Source organism: Botryllus schlosseri, chromosome 15 (genome assembly GCF_051294905.1).
Source record: "Botryllus schlosseri isolate E-star chromosome 15, Bs_hap1, whole genome shotgun sequence".
Classification (NCBI taxonomy): Eukaryota; Metazoa; Chordata; class Ascidiacea; order Stolidobranchia; family Styelidae; genus Botryllus; species Botryllus schlosseri.
In genome coordinates this window covers 13,590,765-13,613,654 of record NC_137250.1, presented here as the reverse complement: position 1 = coordinate 13,613,654, position 22,890 = coordinate 13,590,765, and the positions used below count along the sequence as shown (strand labels likewise).

Genomic DNA, 22,890 nt, shown 5'->3' with positions numbered 1-22,890 from the left:
CTGATAATCGGGATAGATAACAATCATATTCATTTTTAACGCTGTTCATGACGGACCACAGTGATAACTACATTCGATGCGGTTTATTAGCAATTTTTATCAGTACACAACAAAAACCCGTGAAGCGAGGTGGTTCAAATTGTTACATCGTGTCTGTAATCACAACAGAAGCATGTGTGATTTCACTGTAGCAAGTGCACGAAGCTCAGCGGATAGTTCCACAATAGCAATTCACAACGTCCGGAAATAGCTATGGTTCTACAGAAATCAAATAATATGAATTCTGTGGAATTTTGCCTGTCACGGTTGGAGGAGCAACTCGTGTCGCCATCTTCTGCGGTATTCCCCCGGAAAGCCGCTTCTCATGTCTGAACAGTGAACATGAACACTGCGGACGTTGACTGGACTGGGTTAATGTGAACGTTAGCAGAGGTAAGAGATTCTTGAAGGTACAGAATTTCATGGTGTATATTCATAATGAAATGAACCAGAATATTTTGGGCTGTCACTCGTTAGGGGTAGTCGTCAGCAGAGAGAGAATTGCAAAGAACATTGTGGCATATTTTCGTATTCATGTTTATTTATATTTGTTACCGTCGATTAGTTAATAAGTATACCATTACTCCAAACTAGGCTATACGCAGAAATAGAAGCCCCATCGCATTATGCAACTAAACCTGGGGGCCGTGGATAGTGCCAACCGTAAATGTTATCCGTGTCATTGCATTGATGATGCAGTTTCGTTTTTAGTTTTTACAATAACATTTCATTATATATTGATACTGAACTGATATGAACTTTGTGTTTTCGGTATATTTTAGCTATGCTGCTGGCAGCCGCGAATCTAGAATCTTGGTACCGTTACCGTGTACTGATATCACATTTGTAAATTGAATTGTAATTATTTTGTATAGTTAGACGATTCCCAGGCTATATCTGGCGTAGTTCTATACAGAATGTGTTAGATTACATAAAAGTATTTTACAAGCACAATTGAAAAGTAATCATGTTCCCAACACATTTTTTATCGACTTCGTTATGGATGTATACCGTATAATGTGCAATCTTTTTCTGTAAATAGGAATATACTTGGTAACTCGAGGTGATTCAATATCCATGACAACTCCCTGAAAAAAACTGCTGCCCATTCACCATTTGGCCTTAGTTACCATACAAAATATCATCAAATATAGGAACAGTACTTTCATGTTATATTACTTCTACAGGAAATCAATCACAATGAATGATAAGATAATTAAAATATTGAGGAACGCGCCGAGGGTAAACCTGCAGAATGTCAAACCAAACAGATATGCCGTTAAATCCAAGAAACCACGTCGCGGACAGCACGGAAGGACAATGCGGACCGATATCAAGTACAACCATCTCGATAGTGGTTTAGCTTGGGAGCCTGGGACATTACCTTCAATCCATGCAGTTCCAAAGTACGGCTATAACAGAGACTCCCATTTGAAACGAGACTACGAGCCTCTGACTTTGTGGAAACTGCAAAGAATGATCGATCTTGGCAGAATTAATCCGAACGAACCTATCGATTTAACCACTCTGATCAACTCGCGAAGCATCGACATCGACACTTCGGACGACCGTGTGTTTGGTGTTTTCTTAGTCGAGCAAGGTGCGGAAATATTCAAGGCACGAGTAAATATCGAAGTTCAAATCGCGAACGAAATGTCGATTGCTTCAATCGAAAAAAACGGAGGCACGATCACCACGTCATTTTACGACCGTAAAAGTGTGAAAGCACTTTGCCGCCCGGTCGAATATTTCCTGAAAGGTTTCCCAATCCACAAAAGACTTTCACCTCCGCAGGAACTGGTGACATATTACTGCGACCATGAAATGCGCGGCTATTTGAGCGATCCGGCTAAATTGCAGGAGGCAAGGATCAGACTCGCTAGTAAATTTGGTTACGTACTTCCCGATATTACTCAGGATGAATATTATGACATGCTCATGACGAGGAAAGATCCAAGACAGGTCTTTTACGGGTTATCACCTGGCTGGCTAGTCAATCTCGCTGATGGAGTTGTGATAAAGCCAGAGTCGGAATATATTGATGAGTATTTAGCGCAGTAGTTTGCCGACGGAATTCTTTTTATTGTACCTTACGAACACTGGGCAATTGCCCACAAACTCAACTGTATCGAGATGTATAGCGCACCTACCATACTAAGTTCTACTTTATGCCAGACAGGAATTTTCAAATTGTCTTTCTAATTCACTTATTGCTACCTGTGAAATAGGCCTGTCTGAAATACCTTTCTGTACATTTCCTGAAGATTACCCTTCCTGTTCTTGCAAACACTTGAGAGAGAAACAGTTTTGCTGGAACACTTCTCTCTGCACTAGAGACATATCATTGTGCATTGAGTGTTTCTTGTACATTTTCTACACACTTTGTGAAAATTGGTGATTCTGCATCAGATTTATCCTTCGCTTTATTTCAACCCACTGCTTCACATTTATTGATGAAGTAGATCGTTCCATGGACTAATTATAGAGAATTGTTCAAAATTGGAGTCTAGTACAGACAGCGCTTTTTTTTTTTTGTAATTCGGGTCATGTTACGGCCTAGCTTGCACGTGTCCACACGTGTTCATACGAGAATAATCCGGCATAGGCGCTTGTGGGATTCGTAATTTTGTGAGCCGTTTTTTATCACAAAAGAGGTGTTGTTACAAAAAGTCATTGACAGCAACCATTATTAATGGTAACCGGGTTGATGACAGTTCTATAGAACCGGTGCGAACTGGCTGAATCTGACCACCGTGCATGGGACATCTTATGATCAAGTATTCAAATAAGAAATAGAAATATTGGAAATGGGTATTGTGATATTTGATGTCTCAATCAATAGCTAATCAGTGACTTGCAGCTTTACAGTGTGTCTATTTCGTGATCTGCATTTGCTAATCATTCTTCTCGTTGATCAGGTTGCGTTTATAATTTCATAAATCATGGTTATTGCTGATAATAAGGTCAAAGCAAAAAAGACTATGAGCAAGAAAAAGGAAGTCACTAAAATTTCAAACGTAAAAACAGATGTGACGACACAGCCTGACGTTGATGAGCCTTTAAATGAAAGTACAAAAAAGCGTACCAATGATAATATTGAAACGACCTGTTCCGTTCCTCACAAAAAACACAAGACCGACGACAAAAAGGTGTCGAAGGTGACCGATAACGTTGCGAATCGGAAAAATAAAAAGCGACGGCCCAAAATGAAAGGAAAAGACAAGAAAAATGATGTTAGTACATTTGAAGATATTTGATGCCTATTTTTCATTATGATATTTTCAGAAACTATCTTCTTTCCTGACTCGTGTCAATCAGCCGGAACAAAAGGAGGAAAAGGATTTTATTAGTATGATTAAGGTAAAAATATGAGTTGGTTTGTAAAATGATCGCAATCACAACAGTTAACGGCGTTTTTGAATAATTGAAATTCGTTATGATGTGTACAGATTTGATTACATATAGTTAAATGACGATTACTCACCATACTAGGCTCAAATGGCAACATTATATTATGACTAGGGCGATTTTTTTACCCAAAAAAAACGAATTTGATCTAAAAAATTGAAATTTTGAAAAACACTTAATTTTGACCTCACTTATGCAAATTGGGTGTTTTCCACACATAATGTTAAAATTGTACTACTTATCTTGTTTCTGGTTGGAACTGTCTGGCAATAGGCTACAAAGTCGTTGGCCTGAAATAACGATTTTTACTTGAAAACTGACAAATTTTTACGTGAAAAAGCTTTAACGACATCTGGCCCTATGAAGAATTCCAGTAGTTAGGCCTACATCATGTATTACAGTAGAAATAATTAAAATTTGTTGTTATACAACGAAAGATACTTTCCTACGTTCAACAGCAGCAGTTGCTGGCTGACAACACTGAATTTGTGCGTACACTGCTGGTGACACACCGTGTTGCTTCATTCTGACAATGTTGTCTACATCACAATTTTTCGGTGTCCGGTCAATACCGAGAATGCTATTAGCGAGAATGCTATTACCGAGAATGGACAATACCGAGAATGGACAATACCGAGAATGGACACCACCGAAAATGGACATTACCGAGAATGCAATATATGCAATGCAGGCATGTTATGCATATGAACAGGTCGTGTGTGTGCATCACGGCGTTGCCACATTCGGTATCGATTCTCAGGTGTAAATTTCTCGACAACGTCCGTTAACATTAAGCTAGATTCTTTGACATTGGCCATTCTCGGTATTGTCCATTCTCGGTAATGTCCGTTCTCGGTAAAGTCCATTCTCGGTAATGTCCGTTCTCGGTAATGTCCATTCTCAGTAATAGCATTCTCGGTAATGTCCATCTCGGTAATAGCATTCTCGGTGATAGTATGGAACCCAATTTTTCATCATGCGCTTCTTGATATAAGAACCATGCAGGGCCCAAGCCGTCTTGGTTCAGGTAGGATATTACGAAACTTTGACCATTTTTGATTCACAGTGAGCAAACAATGGGCCGTCTACAACGGTAGGCCTATAATGTAGGCTACAAGCTGTAAAATATCAAATGATAAGTTCGCAGTGCAAAAATCTACGATACAAACGAAATGCAGGGGTCAAAATTTTTTGACTTTGTAAACAATTTTGACAATTTCTTGACCTAACGCTTCAATTTTGACTTATATTGGCATGTCAAAAAAATCACCCTAATTATGACCCAATACTGAGAGGATTATCAATACCCAGTGTTAATTGCTCTAGTTTTGATCGCATATGACTATATTGTTGGGTAGTATGAAACAACACAATGAAGAAGTAATAGAAGTTCATTCCTGAGATGAGCAGATTTAATATTATTTAAATCAAAAACCAGAATTTATTTTGTATTATGCTCAAATCTTGTGTCATGGCTGACATTTGTTTGACAGTTATGTGAATACTAATATTATGAATTATTTGTCCTAATGCAAATCCAGCTTCGATATAGTGCATACAAATGCGGCCAAAATTTGTAAATCCAGGCTCTTCCTTCTAGAAACCCTCGGTTCCCGGTAAGAATGCCATGGAGGAGCGGATGTTGGATCTGGAGCTGCAGAAAATGATGTCTCAAAAGGTAAGACTCGCGGCGCCTGTGTATCTCGCAATTATTGACACATTCCTCGGTACAGGACGAAGATACTTCAGAAATGAAGACTACGAAGCCGCGAAAAAAACAAAAGAAATCAAATCCGGAACCGAAGCCAGTTGAGGAGGAAGCGCCGGAGCCCAGCGCGAAGGACAAGGCGTTGAGCTACTTAAAACTGTGGGAAGAGGACAGGAGCAATTGGTCCTTCAAGAAAGTGAGAAATCTCTGGTTGATCCGGCACATGTACAACGTGGACGACGTCGAGGGGACAGATTTCTCCTGTCTGTTGAGTTACCTGGAAGAGGCGAAAGGCGGAACACGCGTCCGTCTACTAGCGGAAGCGCAGTTGTTGTACGACAAGTTGTCGTCGGATACAGAGAACGGAGACTCGGTCAAGGCTGAGAGGGCGAGAATGGTAATTCAGACGTTGTCCGAATAGTTGCTTCGACTTCGGGAATCGGCAGTGCCTCGATGTGGGTTCTGAAATCCGGGACTTTTCAAGTACAGCGCAATGAAGTTTGGGCCTGCATGCGGTAAAGTGCAGCGGTGATCAGGAAAGAAATACTTTTTGGAGAGCTGAAGTAGATTTTGCCTACTTGTGCTACTGCCTCGAGTGGTTATGATTTTGAATTGCTGCATAGTTTTGCTTGTTAGGCGAAACTAGGCCTAGAATACCTGCGTTTTTACTGATGTGGGAATCTGTACTTGCAGTTGAGTCGACATTTACGTCGTTCTGGCCTAGTCTCTGTTTCAACCAACTCATCAATAATAATTATTCCATATGCTCTACATTTTCTGAAGTCTATGCCTAATATTCAGTTTGGACCAGGGTTGTAATGACTCGAGTCATGACTTGACTCGAGTCCGACTCAAGTCACGATTTTCTGATGACTCAACTTGACTCGAGTCATTTTTTCAAAATACGGAAATGACTCGACTCGAGTCAATCTGTGTATTGACTCGACTTGGACTCGAGTCGTTGCGCATGACTCGGACCAAGTCATTGACTCGAGACTCAGACGGCCAAGACCGACATTTCATTGTAATTTTGAAGAATTGTGAAGTAACCATCCTACTGGGATTTCGTCTGATTGGTACTTGTTATGTTCTTGAACTTGTTTGAACAATAACTCAATACGACGAGGTTGCAATACGGAATCAGTATATTGTACAGCAGAATAACTTTAAGCAGCGACACGATCCAGAGTTCAGTTAAAAAGAAAGACAACGAGAGAACAGAACACAGGGTATAAATACAAAGCACGGCACACGAGGAAATAATGATTGGCGGTAATTACTAATCCTAGACAAACGATACCAACGTAAAATGCACGAACATAACAGTCCTCCCCTGTAAGTTAGGAGTACAAGATAATTTACGTTGGCCGATAGAAATCAGTTTGGGTCCTAATTCTAAGCGGATAACGTCTGCCCGACGTTCGAGCAGGACTAGTTGCAGGACGTTGTGCCCTATTCCTGACCAATGGTTGCTCAGCTTGGGACTGTTGAGGCTGAGCAACTTCCTGTGTGGCTGTATCATGACCAGTGGAAATCAAACGTGGTTGGAGTTGGTTTTTGTGCCTCCTCCAATACCCATGATCTGTTTTTACAATGTACACAACACGCCCCAGTATTTCCGTCACCACGCCAGCAACCCACTTTGGTCCGCTTCGGTAACTGCGAGCGTAAACCGAGGAACCAATCTCGAAATGAGTGACTGATTGTCCAGGCGTAACGGGTTTCGATTTGTCGAAGGGCGAGCACAAACTTAACAAATTGCGCGGCTGTCGACCATGTAAAATCTCGGCAGGCGTTTTCCAGTCTATGCCCGGGTGCGGTGCACATCGGTACGTAGCGAGAAGTGTTTGGAGCGCGAAGTTGAGATCTTTTCCCCCGTCGCAATTTTTTATCAATCCAGCTTTTAGAGTCTGGACGAAACGCTCCGCTTCCCCGTTAGAGGCAGGGTGAAAAGACGGTGATACGATATGGCTGATTGCCAAATTAGAACAAAACGTATCGAATTCATTAGATGTGAATTGCGGCCCGCCATCCGTGACAATTGTTATGGGCAAGCCTTCGATAGAGAAGACTTCCCTCAAAGCATTGACCACACACAAGGTTGTGGTAGAACCGACATTCATTACTTTAACGAAAGGATATTTCGAATGCGCATCGACGATGACAAGAAACATTTTGTTGTTTATTGGACCTGCGAAATCCAAGTGAATTCGATCAAAGCTTTCGGAAGTTTTCGGCCATTCGCGATACTGACGATCAGGCGCTTTCATTACCTTACGGCAAGCGTCGCAACTCTTAACGAGATTTTCAATGTCGCGATTAATGGAAGGCCATGCGATGTAACGTCGAGCCATCTGCTTCATTTTCGCGATACCCCAATGTCCTTCGTGCAACAATGATAAGACTCGCGAGCGAAGTGACTGCGGAATTACTACGCGCTGAAAACCATCAATATTGAGCATGACTATGTCTTCGTGCAGAGAAAGCGAATGTTTGCGAGTCGAAAACCAAGAAAAATCATCAATGTGCACCTTTGGATTCCAATTACCATGAGTGACAGATAATTTTACTAGTTTCATGGTTTTGTCCTTCAGCGTCGCGTCGCGAATTTCATTGCGAGTTAACGGTAAGCCATCGAATGCCATATTAATAGCGTGAACGATCTCCGCGTTTTCACGAATTTCCAGTTCGTCAAACTCAAGGTCTGGACCCTTTGGTAGACGAGATAAACCGTCGGCGTTTCCGTGCTGATTAGTCGGTTTATAGCGAATATCGTATTGGTAAGCCATGAGCGTTAGTGCCCATCGCTGTAAGCGTTGCGCTGTAATCACGGGAATTTTCTTGTCTGGCGAGAAAATAGCTAAAAGCGGTTTGTGGTCCGTTACGAGCGTAAATTTTCTACCATACAAGAATTGACGAAATTTAGTGACTCCGTAAATGATTGACAGAGCTTCCTTCTCGATTTGAGAGTAGGATTTTTGCGAATCGGAAAGTGTTTTGGATGCGTGCGCGATCGGTCTCTCTTCGCCATTGTGTTCGATTGAGAGGACAGCGCCGATTCCGAATTGAGAAGCATCAGTTGACAAAATGAGCTGCTTGTTTACATCATAATGAGCTAACTGCGTAGCGTCGATTACGGCGTTTTTGAGAATGGAAAAAGCTGCGTCACAGTGCGTATTCCAAATGAATTTCGCGTCTTTTTGAAGAAGACGGTACAAGGCAGCGGCTTTATTCGTGAAATTAGGAATAAACGCGCGATAATAATTGACTTTGCCCAGGAATGCCTGTAGCTGGCGAACATCCTGAGGTTTAGGCAACTGTTTGATTGCTTCAACGGATTTGTTAGACGGGCGTTTGCCGTCCTTGTCAATTATGTGACCAAGATACTCGATACTACTTTTGAAAAATTCACATTTAGCGAAGTTGACGGTGAAACCGTATTCGGTGAGGCGCTCAAAGAGTAGCGATAAGTTGCGAAAATGATCGCGTTCATCAATGCCAGTAACGATTATGTCATCGATAAAACTAGCAACACCTGGTAAGCCGGCGATCATGGCATCAATACAGCGTTGAAAATTTGCGGGACTAGATGCGACTCCGAAACACATGCGTCGATAACGGAATAGACCGAATTGCGTGTTGATGACACACAAATTCTTCGCATCATCATCTAATTCTAGCTGAAAATAAGCATCGGCAAGATCAATTTTCGTGAAAATACAACCACCCCGTAACTTGTGAAGAATTTCATCTAAGGAAGGCAGGGGATGTTGATTTATCTGAATTTGTTGATTCAATGCTTTGAAGTCACCACAAATGCGTACTGATCCATTTGATTTAGTGACGGCAACAATTGGTGCTGCCCAATCACTGTAATTGATTGGTTCGAGAATACCTTGATTTACTAATCTATTCAATTCGGTTTGAACAGCGATTTGCCTTGCGAAAGGCAAAGGACGTGGCTTGTTAAATACGGGCTTGGCATTAGGTTTCAAGTGAATTGTCACCTTTGTCTTGGTGCATCGTCCTAATACATTAGAGAAAACGGAGGGAAATTTGGACTGAAAAGATACCAATTTGTCGTTCGAATCAGAAATGTCAATAGTATTACATGATTGCGATTTGACCATCAGCGAGGAAATTGCATCCAAAGCAGACGTTCCCTTAGCGGTCATGGAGAAACCATCGCTCCAATCGAGACCAAAAATGTTTTGCCCACGGTGTTCGTCGAGAACTACCAATTTTAAGCCAACTCGAACTTCAGAACCCACCTGCACAGTTACAGTGCAAATACCTTTCACTTTCAGTGGCTTGTCGCCATACGCTACGAAGGAGCAATGGTATGCTGAGAGTTTCGGAGAGCCCAAAGTTTTGTACCCAGTCAATCCCACCATGGCGGAGGGTGCACCAGTGTCCCACTGTGTCGGCAACGGAATGCCGTTGATGCTGGAGTTGATCCAGAGCTGGTTTCCTACGCGTCGATATAGTTGATCGATGTCGAAGGAGAGGAGCGGCACTGAGCAGAAATTGACGGATGTGACCTGTTGCGTGATACTTGGTTTGGTAGACATGCAAACAGGTTTGATATGACCTTTACGACCACATTTCTGACATACTGAATGTCGATATTGACAGTCTTTTCTCTGGTGATCGATGAAACAGCGGCTGCAGGATTTCAGTCTTTCCGGGAAGTTGCCTTGGTTGGATTTGGAAGGTTTTTTCCCCTTTTGATAACTTCCCGTCATCTTGTTGACGATAGACGTGTCTTTTCTGCTTCTCTCGCCTTGGATAACCCTATCGGTTTCCAGCGTTCTCACGTGGGTTGCGGCTACTTTGAGAACGTCGTCAAGGGATGGATTGGTTTGTGTTAGACAATGCCGTCTCACATCCGCGTGCGGCGTTTCTTTAATGATGAGATCGCGCATTAGCTCATCAACGTAGCTCTGATCACAGCCATCTCTTGAGCATATGAAGTTGCAATCCTTGGAGATTCCGCGTAGAGTAGCGATCCAATCGGCGTACGATTGTCCCGGCTGCATTTTGCAATTGTAGAATTCGTACCTGGCTGCTTGCACATGAATTGAGTCCTTGAAGTGCGTAGACAACTTCTCGGTCAAGGCGTGGAAAGTTTGCGCACTAACATCAGCAGCACCAAACAAATTACGTAGGAGCGAATACGTTTCAGGTCCAACCCATGAGAGTAGACACGCTCTTTTCTTCTCCATGTTGGAAATGCCGTAAATTGCAAGGTGATGGTTGAATCGTTGCAGATATTGGTCCCATTTCTCCTTTGATTTTACAAACGAATCAAACTTGGGAGCGGTAGCTTCAGATGTTGAAGCACCGGGACCCGACCTCTGTGATAACTGCGCCATCTCTGTTATGACTTTCGCCATTGCTTCGTCATGCTTTGCTTGTTGTTGCACCAGCATCTCTTGCTGCTTCGCTTGTTGCTTCAAATCTTCTTTGTGCTGAGCATCATGCTGCTCCAGCTGTGCCCGTTGTTGCTCCAGCTGTGCCTTTTGATTTGCCATGGTTTCTTCATGCTGCCTTTGTTGCTTCGCCATCATTTCCTGCTGCTTCTCTAGAAGCTTCAATATACTAGCTTCCATGATTAATATTCGTCGCAGAAATAACTTTGAATCCGACTTCTGACACCAATTGTTATGTTCTTGATCTTGTTTGAACAATAACTCAATACGACGAGGTTGCAATACGGAATCAGTATATTGTACAGCAGAATAACTTTAAGCAGCGACACGATCCAGAGTTCAGTTAAAAAGAAAGACAACGAGAGAACAGAACACAGGGTATAAATACAAAGCACGGCACACGAGGAAATAATGATTGGCGGTAATTACTAATCCCAGACAAACGATACCAACGTAAAATGCACGAACATAACAGTACTGGTACTTGAAAATGCGACCAGAGACTGCTAAAAGTGAGGAAAATCAGTATATTATAAATGTGAAAGATTCGATATCACCAAACATAATTATATAAAGTGAGTTTAACAAGACTTTAACTGGAAACTGAGCAGTCAAAATAATGACTCGGACTCGAGTCATGATACCATGACTCGGACTTGACCGTCTGCTCGATGACTTGGACTCGGACTTGACTCGGTGGTGAATTGAAAATGACTCGACTCGACTCGACTCCAGCCAAAACAATAAAAGAGAAATTGACTTGTGACTCGAAGCCTTGTGACTTGGTTACAACCCTGGTTTGGACATCATCCAAAAGTATGCCTCTTGTGTCAGAAATGACAGGAAAGTTCCACATTTGGATGCGTGAGCAGCATGGTTGTCGTATTCTGATGTCATTTGCATTCATTATGATAACACGTGTTGAAGCAACGGTGAAAAACTGTATGTGGATGTGATCATTTTCGTATGTGACACTCCGTTATCAGCTTGAGAGTGACCTGTGAAGTGAAGACGTCTAAAATTTTTGCGCATGGCTGGGCGATTTAGCTGCAACATTTATGGCAGGGCAGTGGATCTTCTGTGGATTTGATTTGTTTGTATCGAAGGTCACTGTGTTGGGCACCGTAGTCAATAAGCGAGTCGCGCATGATAGTGGTACAGCAATATGGTTGATCACAAAAATCTGTCGACCTCTGCATTACCAAATTGGTTAAATGTTATGATAAATGATTTGCCCAGCATCTTGCCAGCTGTAACCTGCACGGGAAGAATAGGGCCGTGCCTGCAGAGTGCAGATTACAACTGTATTCGCAATTGTGAAAGAGCTGTGTAACCTGACAGTATCGCTTCCACGCTGTCGGGCACTGTTGGGATGCTTCAACATAGGGACGTGCAACGTGCGTTACGATTAGCCGCTTGCAAACATGAAGTTTTCACCAACATGTGGCTGAGCAAAGTGCGGCGGCGATGAAACCTTCGCCCAAAATAACTGTTGCTGGTGGACCAAAAACTTTGATATTGATATGTCCGGACGTCGAGATGGTCGGCTCCAATTGTCCCGCCCTTGTAATCTGACCGCGCAGTGCAAATGCAGCCCGCAAGGACAATAATTCAACCCAGTTTGAAATCGCTTGCGTCGCTATCTTTCATATAACTGCGTTGCATAAAACCGGCTGTCTGCACCCCTGCGCATCAGACATGGGGTGATTGCTTCACGAATGTAATCTATTGCGATTACCTCTAAATCTTGCGATTACGATTACAGCGAAATCAGGAAGTAGTGGATTACGATTACATTGGCAAAGTAATCACGATCACTCACGATTAGATTCATTTTGCTTAGAATTTATCTTTCAAGACATATCGGATCGGAAGACAATATAACAATTGCGATGAAAAGGCCTCGTGAAATGTCTTTAAATGACACGTCGTCTATTGTTTACGTCTTAGCATACCCAATGGTCAACTTTACAGCTGACGACTTCTCGCACCCAACAATTTGCATTCTAGCCAGGGCCGTAACCATGTTTCGCACTTGGCGCGACTTGAAAGCAAATACATAGAGAATCCCCGTCGCATCAAAACGCGTCTTCCAGTTGTTGCGAGAAGCCCGGCCGTAAAAGGGGTCTGGGGGACTATAAGCACGCCAGAAGTTTGACTGATCACCCTCTGGGGGCCTGAGACCAACGATTCGGTCCTCATTCTAGCTGCAGCCCACGCTAGCATATAGTGTATAAGCGGATGGCTATAGTGACAGATACAAATGTTGAGTAAAGAATTGCGGAATAACGTTTGGTGACCATTGCAAGTAGGGGCAGGGCCATATGAGAATAAGATAAGGTGAACGTAAAATGCTGCCTAGAATGCATAATTGCAAGCAATAATACTATAACGCGACTAGGTTATGATCTATATCAGCAGCCGTTGATTTTTAATGCTTTGACGTGGAAATCGTCATGTTTATTCTGACCAGTACAAAATTTCAAATCTTTGTCCGTTGTACGTATCGTATACCCTTGAGACGCCAGTACCCTCCACTACCTCGAGGCAGGGTAACATTAACCACTCTGCCTAGTGTCAAAGTAACTTATGTATTGATGTTTGATTATGCTTAGTTAAATGCAGTTTGACAGTTGCTGCTTGGCGAGCAGTTGAGGTTCGCACCTGAATATAGCTTGCTATAACCATATATAGTATTAGTTTAATAATATTTTTATCATTTCAAAACACCACAAAACTGCAATATAGATATAGATTAAGGAGACGCAATGCTTTCCACACAGGTTACCTATATACCGTTGATATCACTGTTAAATTGGCAGGCAGAGTTGTCAGTGTACAACAATTAGTGATAATTCAGTGACCGAACCATCCGCGGTATGTATCTGCCGTTCATTCGTAACTCACATACAGCCTTATTCCGTCGTATGGCTACCGTTCAGACGTAACGCATACAGCTTTCAGCCATTCATTAATACCAACTCTTATCCAATCACGCCTTATCTTAATACAACCAAATTTTGTACTCGTCAAATGGAACATTACGATTTCCACAACGAAGCATTAAAAATCAACAGCTGCTAATATATATCATAACCGAGCCTTTCTTTGCTGTTTCTCGTTACGGCAACTTGCAATATCTGTATTAAGTAGAAGGCAGAATTTTATGTTCACTTTATCTTATTTTGTTCTCATATGACTCTTCTTGAAACGGGTGCCAATCGTTATTTCGCAATTCTTTACTCAACATTTGGACCTGCCGCCGTAGCAATCCGCTTATAAACCATGTTCGTGTTGGTTGTAGCTAGGGTCAGGACCACAACAGCAATTCGTCCCCGCACTCCAAAACGTTGGTCGGGTCTGCATTCCTCTGTGGTTACGCAGGTGGCGTTTGTATTGTGGCGCTCAGATTGGAAAGACAGGACTATTCGTCACACCCATCCAGCGTTGCTATTGACAATGGACACATAGCCTATCCAATGTTTCGGCCAACTTCTTTCTTTGGTGGCACACTTCGTGGAGTCACATGTTGGCCGAAACTGCATGTTTTAGACGTGTCGTGGCGAGGTATTGACCGAGACCGAAACGCCTATTCCCATAAATTATGCATTTCATGCTTTTTTTTTATTTTGACGAGAGGTATATATTTCAAAACAAAGCAATCTAGATACATTAAATCTCGAATCTTTAAGAAAAGTTTCAAGTTTATAAAATCTCTCGAACCTGGCAAGAATGCAAATCGTTGGGTGCGATAAATCGTTCCCTATTAAGTTGGGCAATGGGTACATTATGACGCAATAAGCAAATAACGTATCATTTATAAAGAAAGTTGTCATCTCATTAGCCCTTTCACATTGTAATCCTTATATTGTCTTCAATATATCCTCAAGATTAGTTCTAAGAAGCAAAATAATGTAATCGTGACTACTTTTCCAATGTAATCGTAATCGACAACTTCCTGATTTTGCTGTAATCGTAATCGCGTGATTCCGAAGCAGGGTTGTAACCAAGTCACAAGGCTCCGAGTCACAAGTCAATCTCACTTTTATATTTTTGACTCGAGTCAAGTCCGAGTCCAAGTCAGCGAACAGAGGATCGAGTCCGAGTCATGGTATTATGACCCGAGTCCAAGTCATTGTGTTGACTGCTCAGTTTCCAGTTAAAGTCTTCCTAAACCCACTTTTTTAACTCTGTTTGGTGATATTGAATGGTTCGCATTTATAATATATAAATTTTCCTCACTTTTAGCAGTTTCTGGACGCATTTTCAAGCACCAGTACCAACAAACGAAATCCCAATAGTGTGTTGGCTTCGAAATTACAATGAAATGTCGGTCTTGGCCGTCTGAATCTCGAGTCAATGACTTGCTTCGAGTCATGCGCAATGACTCAAGTCAAAGTCGAGTCAATACACAGATTGACTCGAGTCATTTCAGTATTTTGAGAAAATGACTCGAGTCGAGTCATCTGAAAATCGTGACTCGAGTCTGACTCGACTCGAGTCATGACTCGAGTCATTACAACCCTGTTCCGAAGTAATCGTAATCGCAATCGATTACATTCATAAAGTAATCACCCCATGTCTGCACACAACCCGGTATCCAAATTATATTCAGCGATACTTTCGTTGAAAACATATTTGTCACTCCACATCTAGTATCTAATGTGCGCGAAGCGCAACGAAAATTCCGGGTATTACAAGACTTATGAAAGTTGAATGTTGGTACTACATGAAAACAACCCCGATACTACATGAAAACAGCCCCGAAATTCCTTAGGCTATCTCTCTTATTGGGGAATTAAACTACTTCTACTTTACTTCTTCTACTCTACTTTACTTTTTTCACTACTTTACGAAGTAGAAGTAGTGAAAAGATATCTACTTGAGTAATTACCAGAAGTAGAGGAAAACTACTTGCGTACTTCAAAAAGGTAGCAGTACTTCGTTACTGACCACTGCGTGACAATGGACATCGACATTTGAAAATCCGAAGTTTCTGCCATTAATAACTGGTATAATATCGCACTCTTCATCGTTTAAGAATGTTCACTGTTCAGTCATGTCATGGTTCTTGTGCAAATTAAAAGTAATCGTTCTTTCACAAAGAAATAGATTATATATGTGAAATAATCGATTACGATTATTTGAAAATGTTGTAATCGATTACGATTACCCATGTTGGCTGTGCAGACATGCCCGGATAAACTTGGCATCAACAATGAACAATGCATTATTTCGATGTCAGAGAGGCTTGGGTCGCGAGATGCCAATAACATTTGGGTTTAGGTCTAAAACGTTTAGGAACAGGAACCATGCTTTATGCTAATTACGTGTACTTCTACTGTTGCATCATACCAATATTACAGGTGTTGATGTGGATATTTCATTTACTCATAAATGGCACGTGAGCTTGTTTGCGATTATTGCAATGTTTCTGAAGTAATTCGACAACTCAGTGATATGTGTTGTGGTGCATTGACGTATTGTGGAGGAACAACCCAGAACAACTGAATTCGTTTGGAAAGAAGTATCATCGTGAATGCTGCTCAAAACATATGTGCAATGACAAAGCTGCTGCTTATAACATGTAAATATTGCCTCAGAATCAAAGTGGTGCTCAGCACCGCATCTCAAATAGTACGACGATGTGAACAAGTAGACATTGTTACAGACTACATATGCGTAAATGACGTAACAGTGACAAGTTACTATATGACAAAACAAGCACAAATTAAATTCTTATGGCTATGATACATTTCGTAGGACAAGAGCGCTGCTGAACCCTTCACACAGCTTGACCATGAATGTTGTTTTATTGAAGATGTTTCTCCGCTAGCAGGACAAATGCCAGAATAAATTGCAATAAAAAGACAAGAGACATCCAACAAACAACAGTCTAATTTATACAGCTGAATTCTTTCCTTTAGTTGCAAGAATCACTGCACTAGGGACCAGCCCAAGCGTGCGTAATGACATTTGCATTTCGTCCCCGGAGAACACCTTCCTGGGGAATGTAGTCGATAAATCAATGTACGGACCGAGTTGACCATTGCTATTTAGTTCTGTATAAACCCGTATTGAGCTCAAAGGTTCGTCAACACCAAAACTTTGAATTAATTTTGTATTGTCCGGGAGACGAATTTGTATTTTCGCTTCCGTATATTCCTTTTTACTGCCAGCTTGCCCAGTGTTACTGCTACTAGCGGCGGGTTTTGATGATACTGGATCACTGCTGGCTGATTGCACATTAGTAGCACCTGATGCTTTCAATGCCTTTGCTTTCATATTAGCTCTGTCCCTTGCGATTTCTTCCAAAATCCGTTGCTTCGCTAATTTGTCTTCGCGTTTCTCCTTTTTCTTCTGTTCCGCCATTTTTTGGGCTTCTCGCCATTCCATTTCGGCTTTGATTTTCACAATGTCTTGACCTTCTTTTCTTCTGGACTTTTCACGTTCTATTTCTTTCTTGCGTTCCTGCTCTTGAATTTCCAGACGACGCTGCTTTATCCTTTCCTCGGCTCGTCTCAAGCGTTCCGCTTTCTCTTCCTCTGTGAGAGGTTTGGAAGACTGTTGCACATCTTCTGTGGATTCTGAGGCGTGAGTGTCACTTTCCGGCTTCATCGGTTGGTCTTCGTTCATTTTTTCACCTTCCATTTGTCGATTTGCTCGAAGGGTCGAAGCTAGCTTCGCTATGTATTTGCTAACTGACAAGTGTATAAAGAGTTACAATACAGCACGAATTCAGGGCGTTGGCTGTAATTTGTCTAAATAATCTACAGTAGACAAATTTACTGCAATTTCAGCAGAGCATAGTTGATAAAAGATAATTAGACAGAGCTAAATGTACCGTACTCCAATTCCATATGCTCACTTCACTTGTTCAATGACTGACATTGGGTCTATACAAACGTCTTGATATCACTGTAGGATTTCCAGTAAATTCGGCCATAGGTCACTTCGGCCCTCAGTAAATTTGGCCAGGGCCAGGGTAACAATAACATTACCTAACCTCAACCCTAATCCTAACCTTAACCCCTAACCTACCCCTAATCTCTTGATAATGATGTAATTCTGTAATTAATTCACATTAATAGTTAGTTGGTAATACATGTTTTTGTTTACACAAAATTCTCCGATGGCCGAATTTACCGTTATAGTTGGTGCTCCCGCTTTTCAAATGGGCAAGAAAGTAAATTCGGACCCGTGAATATCCGCACTATCTCACGCGATTATGCAATCTACGCATACCCTGACCTCCAAATCACTCGATAATTATGTAATTAATTCATGTTAACGGTTGCTAATACATTTTAATACAATATTCTCGGAGGGCCAAATTTACTGAAAACCCACTGTAGAGTTGGGGTTTCATCTGTTTTTGAAATCGTGGTTCAATACCATCATTGGAACGATTGGGACTAATAGGTACACTGGTCCAGTAGGCCTATATCGATAGACTAAGCTTCATAGCCACCGATGTAGACTGTAGGCTTCAGGCACTGAGGGAAGTTGGCCTGCAAATACACCAAATGTTGCCAGCGGGTTAGTCACCACAGAGTCCATGCTAGCTAGATACACTCCGGGCACAAGTGTATTCATAAACGATAGTCTTACCATTGATTGTTGTCGACACGGCCAAGATGAAAAAAATTACGACGCACATGAGTAGGCCTACTTACAATCTGGAGTTTAATTAAATCCTGTTGGCAATCAGCCCGATACCTCCTGACCGTTCCTGAGCGTCGATTCACCCCGGACATCATTTCGAAAACACGGAACGCCACTAACGAAGAAACAAGTGACGTTTCACGCTGATGATTGATCTGAAAACCGAGCATCGGTGTGGGCTGCGCGAACGAAGAGACAAATATAGACCTCGGAATGAGCGGAGCAGATGCGAACTACCTGTGATATATCATTGGAACGACCATAGTCATTTACAGTTGCTGTGAACAATGAGGGTATTATATTTCATCAGTATAGAAAACTACAACTTGAATCCCTAAATCCAGTTTATCAAATTCAAACACAAATCCATATGCATGCGCACTGGTGCTGCCACCCCGAGGCAACTTTAGAAAAATCGAAACCCCGCAAGGGAGTAATTTGAACAACACATCACGCAGTCGTTTCACTCGTTTGGCAGTTATAATCGTCCCGGCAATGGCTCTCAGTCCGGATTCGTCAATAAACGAATTATTGACCACAGCATGTAATTTCAATTCAATTCGATTCGTTGCGATTGACGTGTATCCGTAATATACCTGCCATGGTTGAACGGGTATTACAAATCTCGCCTTGTAGCCCCAGGCAGATGCCGGCTTTTAAATGACGACTGACGACAATTTTCCTACCGCGAACGCGTAATTAAAACGTCAGCTTTCTATATTAATCAGGTTGAACCACAACAATAGCTACTTGAGTCAGGTTCGGGAATTCAAATGAAATTTAATTTCGGTCAACTAAGCTACAGAAAGATGAAGACGGATGAAAAAGATGAAGACAAGCCAGAAGAGACTCTGCTAACGAAGTATATACGTGTTGTCGGGGTAGTTGCATTGTACTGGACTTTCAGTATCAGCCTTGTCTTCGTGAATAAGTACCTATTGAAGAGCGACACACTAAATTTGGATGCTCCGTTATTTGTTACATTTTACCAATGCGTTGTCACTGTGCTTCTGTGCAAAGTATGCGATTTCGCATCAAGACAAGGTATGCTGAAGTTCCCATCGACCACTTTTGACTTCAAAGTATCTCGTGAAGTCTTACCACTGAGCATCATATTCGTGTCCATGATATCGTTCAATAATTTATGTCTGAAAAGTGTGGGGGTCGCTTTTTACACCGTAGCCCGCTCGTTGGTGACTATATTCAGTATCATTCTGACATATTTCATTCTTGGCAAAAAGACTTCAGTTCCGGCATTGCTGACTTGTTCAGTCATTATCTGTGGATTTTTGCTTGGCGTTAATCAAGAGGGCGAAGTCGGCAGTTTATCTGTCATTGGTACGATTTATGGAGTCATCGCAAGCGCTTTAGTGGCCTTAAATGCGATTTATATCAAGAAGATCTTGCCTCTCGTGGACGGTGATATTTGGAAATTGACCTTCTATAATAACGTGAACGCGTGTGGAATATTCCTACCCTTGATTTTCATCTCTGGTGATGTGAAGGAGGTTGTGTATTTTGACGGTATTTTTTCACTGTCTTTTTGGATGATGATGACACTCTCCGGATTCATGGGCTTTATAATGGGATACGTCGTTGGATTGGAAGTCAAAGTGACAACGCCCGTCACTCATAATATCAGCGGCGTGGCGAAGGCTTGTTTGCAAACTGTGATTGCAGTTATGTATTTCGGACAAGTAAAGACTGCCCTTTGGTGGCTTTCGAATGGTCTTGTACTTATCGGTACTGGTGCTTACTCGGGTGTGAAAAGCTGGGAGATGAAGGTCGCTTACGACCGGTCAGAGAGAGAAAATTTGGAGAAGGATTTTGAATCGAAAAAGGACTCGATAGCAGCCTGAGCTTAACTACACGATGATGCAACATGTATGCAGTTACGTATGTTTATGATCATACTCAATACTTCATATGACTATCTAGTAGAATATTTGACATTTCATCACAAAATAGCGCTTTCGATCTTGCTGCTTGTTCTACACAGAAATGGCTTGTGAGAAAAGTCAACATTGCAGTCCGTGTGGATATTTTTGATGATAGTTTTGTCTTCTGTATGTTGTCTCCGTTTGACTTCACTTCTTCTACGCCTTCAGCACTAAGCTGATCTCGTTAACGTATTTTAATAGTGGGTTCACTGCTGACTCTTCATCCCTGTCAAAATACCTCCTAGGACATAGAGATCCAATTACGTGTTGAATTTAGTCTGGTCAAACGGTCCCTGACACCATTACCATTACGGCTCATACTTTGATTTCACTTGGGAATTAGGACTCTTTGTTTATTACTATATTTTCTGTAGTCTGTTGAGATTTATATCGCTTAATTAGTGACGTGTATAATATATGCATTGTTTTATTAGTTTAGTGTATTTTTCACAGCTAACGCTCTAGTAGTCTTGAATCGTCTGGAATAAAGGTGCCGTTAAATAAACTTTGTATTGGCTAATATAGTGTGTATTGTATTTTGTAAACCTTGGAATGAATGAGCTATTTTGATTTCTTTCAATTTGAAAATTAAAACTTGAATGATCAGCAATCTGGAGATCCATGGTTTCTTAGTGCAAGAGTGGTACTGTGGTAGCTTTGCATTTCCTGTCAGCTTGGGATTTACTTCGTCAATAGTTGGTTAATTGATTCGCTACATAATCAATAATCATCATCGTAGGCACAACATGAATACATGAAAGCCGATTGTGTCAAATCAGTTTTTTGAATGTCGACAACTATTTTTGACTTTACCATGAAATGTTTCAATATGCTACTTGGGGAGCACCGATTTCGGCCCTTTCAGGAAATATGTGACTAACGACACATTTCCTGGTAGAGCTGGTATATAACTACATATATATATTGATGCTACTCAAGGAAATATATCCAGGCAGTCGAGATGGTTGCTGAAATTGATGCTACTCAAGCAGAAAAATGAAATACTTCCGGGTAGATTCGGGATAATTGCCGAAATTTGTGCTACTCCAACACTAATACTTTGCCATTTAGCAACATTTTTGACATTGACAATATAGATACACACCTGTATCGTGTACCGTTTTTGAAAGAACAGTGAGAAAGGAGAATCCACTTTTATCAGTGAATGTAAGCTCTGAAAGAGGACATGTGACCAACCAGTGCTAAGCAACACATAAGAAAAAATAAACAATACTGCCTTTGTATGAATGTGTGGCACACACAGTTTCAACTTGTCCGACATCACATGGTATAATGTTAAGTATATTTATTTGACAACCATCAATGATAGTATCGATTTTTCAATATTGGCTTTTGTCTGTTGGATTGATAAGTATGCCTCAACTGTCTGCGTTTCGACTTCTTATTCAACTCCAAATACTCATGAAATCTCTCCCACCATCTCGCGCGTTCATCCACCTTTTTCCCTTTATTGATGTTAGGCAGGTCGACTGGGTGGTAATGAAATTTGACATCTTCATCGTAACCAGCGTAGGGGTCACTTACAGTCCATCTGTGCTTCTTAAATTTCTCAGTGACTAATTTATCCAAGTTTTTAGCGAGGGACTGTTCGCAAATAGTGTGACGCTGTGTCTGATAGACGTACTTCACGCCTTTCTTCGCAATTTTGAAAAAATTCGGGTCTTCATAATCCTTGTGTCTTTTGATCCATACTCCATTGCCCAGTCTTTTGAAGCGTTCAGTTACATGTTTGGAGTCGATCATATTCCCATTTTTATCTCTGCACCGCACAACATGCGACCCACGCTGTGGTATCAATTGTAACGTTCTTGTAGTATGAGGATTACCGTGGATTGCAGTACTTGCTGTGTGATATTTTTGTGGAAGTGTGCTCACAGAAAATAATCGGAGAAGAGGAACATTTTTTGTAAGAAGCGGGCAGACGCTCTTGGTATGGGCTAACAGTCCCGACGAATGGAGCATATCTCAATGTTCCTGTAGGCCAGCTATAAGATTACCAAGTGATGTCACGTAATAATTTATCACACAGGACCTATGAGAAAAATAAAAGCACAAAAGTATAATCAAGTTATCATGCATTATATCGTAATCTTGTGGTGTTTTCTGAAAATAGTAACATATCTCTAAGAAAATCAGTGTATAGACTTGGCGACGTCAACACAATAAATACCGTGAAGAACAGATTTATACACATATCGGATATCAACGTTACCTGTAATCCAGTAACCAGCAAGATTTTAATCATTCTGCGCCTGCTACGAAGTCATGACATTACACTTTACAGTACATAACACGTTGCAGAATGAAACGTTCTGCAATCCATATTCTCAATCAAATTAAAATTACAGAGAAATTGTCACAGCTATATAAAATTACTGATGATTATAATAACTGTTAGTCTCTTACAAATGCTCTTATATGCTGATCGAACTGAGTATGAGTAGCGTAGTAGTACTACTTCGATTGTAAGCACTGGTATTGAAATTTCGACAGAATAGATTAGGCATAATGTGGTGGTGCTAGGATCGAGATCGAAATGGGAATTTTGAGCTGTCGACTATAGGTATAGTAGGATAGTCCGTCTAAATTCTGACATTGTAAATAGCAAAGATGTGTAGTTGACTGTATAAATTTCTTGATCTTCCGCCGGTTATGGTCAATCAAGCGTGACCCCGCC

At 41.4% G+C, this 22,890-nt stretch overlaps 4 protein-coding genes across 4 annotated transcripts; 3 read left to right on the top strand and 1 right to left on the bottom strand.

Moving 5' to 3' along the window:
* Positions 1–415: 415 nt before the first annotated feature.
* On the top strand, positions 416–2,957 carry LOC145458087 (large ribosomal subunit protein uL15m-like). The gene is made up of 2 exons (XM_080336403.1): positions 416–432; positions 1,227–2,957. The coding sequence occupies exon 2, from the start codon at positions 1,240–1,242 to the stop codon at positions 2,098–2,100; it is 861 nt and encodes a 286-aa protein (XP_080192529.1). The 5' UTR covers positions 416–432; positions 1,227–1,239; the 3' UTR covers positions 2,101–2,957.
* A 24-nt stretch (positions 2,958–2,981) lies between these two features.
* LOC145458088 (uncharacterized) lies at positions 2,982–6,295 on the top strand. The gene is made up of 4 exons (XM_080336404.1): positions 2,982–3,272; positions 3,325–3,399; positions 5,048–5,125; positions 5,181–6,295. Exons 1-4 carry the CDS (start codon positions 2,982–2,984, stop codon positions 5,574–5,576), a joined length of 840 nt encoding a protein of 279 aa, XP_080192530.1. The 3' UTR covers positions 5,577–6,295.
* A 9,940-nt stretch (positions 6,296–16,235) lies between these two features.
* On the bottom strand, positions 16,236–17,680 carry LOC145458089 (UBX domain-containing protein 1-like). The gene has a single exon (XM_080336405.1). It carries the CDS (start codon positions 17,236–17,238, stop codon positions 16,489–16,491), a length of 750 nt encoding a protein of 249 aa, XP_080192531.1. The 5' UTR covers positions 17,239–17,680; the 3' UTR covers positions 16,236–16,488.
* A 1,050-nt stretch (positions 17,681–18,730) lies between these two features.
* On the top strand, positions 18,731–21,299 carry LOC145458082 (GDP-fucose transporter 1-like). Its single transcript, XM_080336397.1, has one exon. It carries the CDS (start codon positions 19,026–19,028, stop codon positions 20,109–20,111), a length of 1,086 nt encoding a protein of 361 aa, XP_080192523.1. The 5' UTR covers positions 18,731–19,025; the 3' UTR covers positions 20,112–21,299.
* Positions 21,300–22,890: the final 1,591 nt, after the last annotated feature.

Bases quoted from the DNA above. Each gene is read 5' to 3' on its own strand.
- LOC145458087 (XM_080336403.1), top strand. From the start codon at position 1,240: ATGAATGATAAGATAATTAAAATATTGAGGAACGCGCCGAGGGTAAAC.
- LOC145458088 (XM_080336404.1), top strand. From the start codon at position 2,982: ATGGTTATTGCTGATAATAAGGTCAAAGCAAAAAAGACTATGAGCAAG. The intron at 3,400-5,047 runs GTAAAAATATGA...TCTTCCTTCTAG, and splicing joins ATTTTATTAGTATGATTAAG to AAACCCTCGGTTCCCGGTAA. The intron at 5,126-5,180 runs GTAAGACTCGCG...TCCTCGGTACAG, and splicing joins AGAAAATGATGTCTCAAAAG to GACGAAGATACTTCAGAAAT.
- LOC145458089 (XM_080336405.1), bottom strand. From the start codon at position 17,238: ATGGAAGGTGAAAAAATGAACGAAGACCAACCGATGAAGCCGGAAAGT.
- LOC145458082 (XM_080336397.1), top strand. From the start codon at position 19,026: ATGAAATTTAATTTCGGTCAACTAAGCTACAGAAAGATGAAGACGGAT.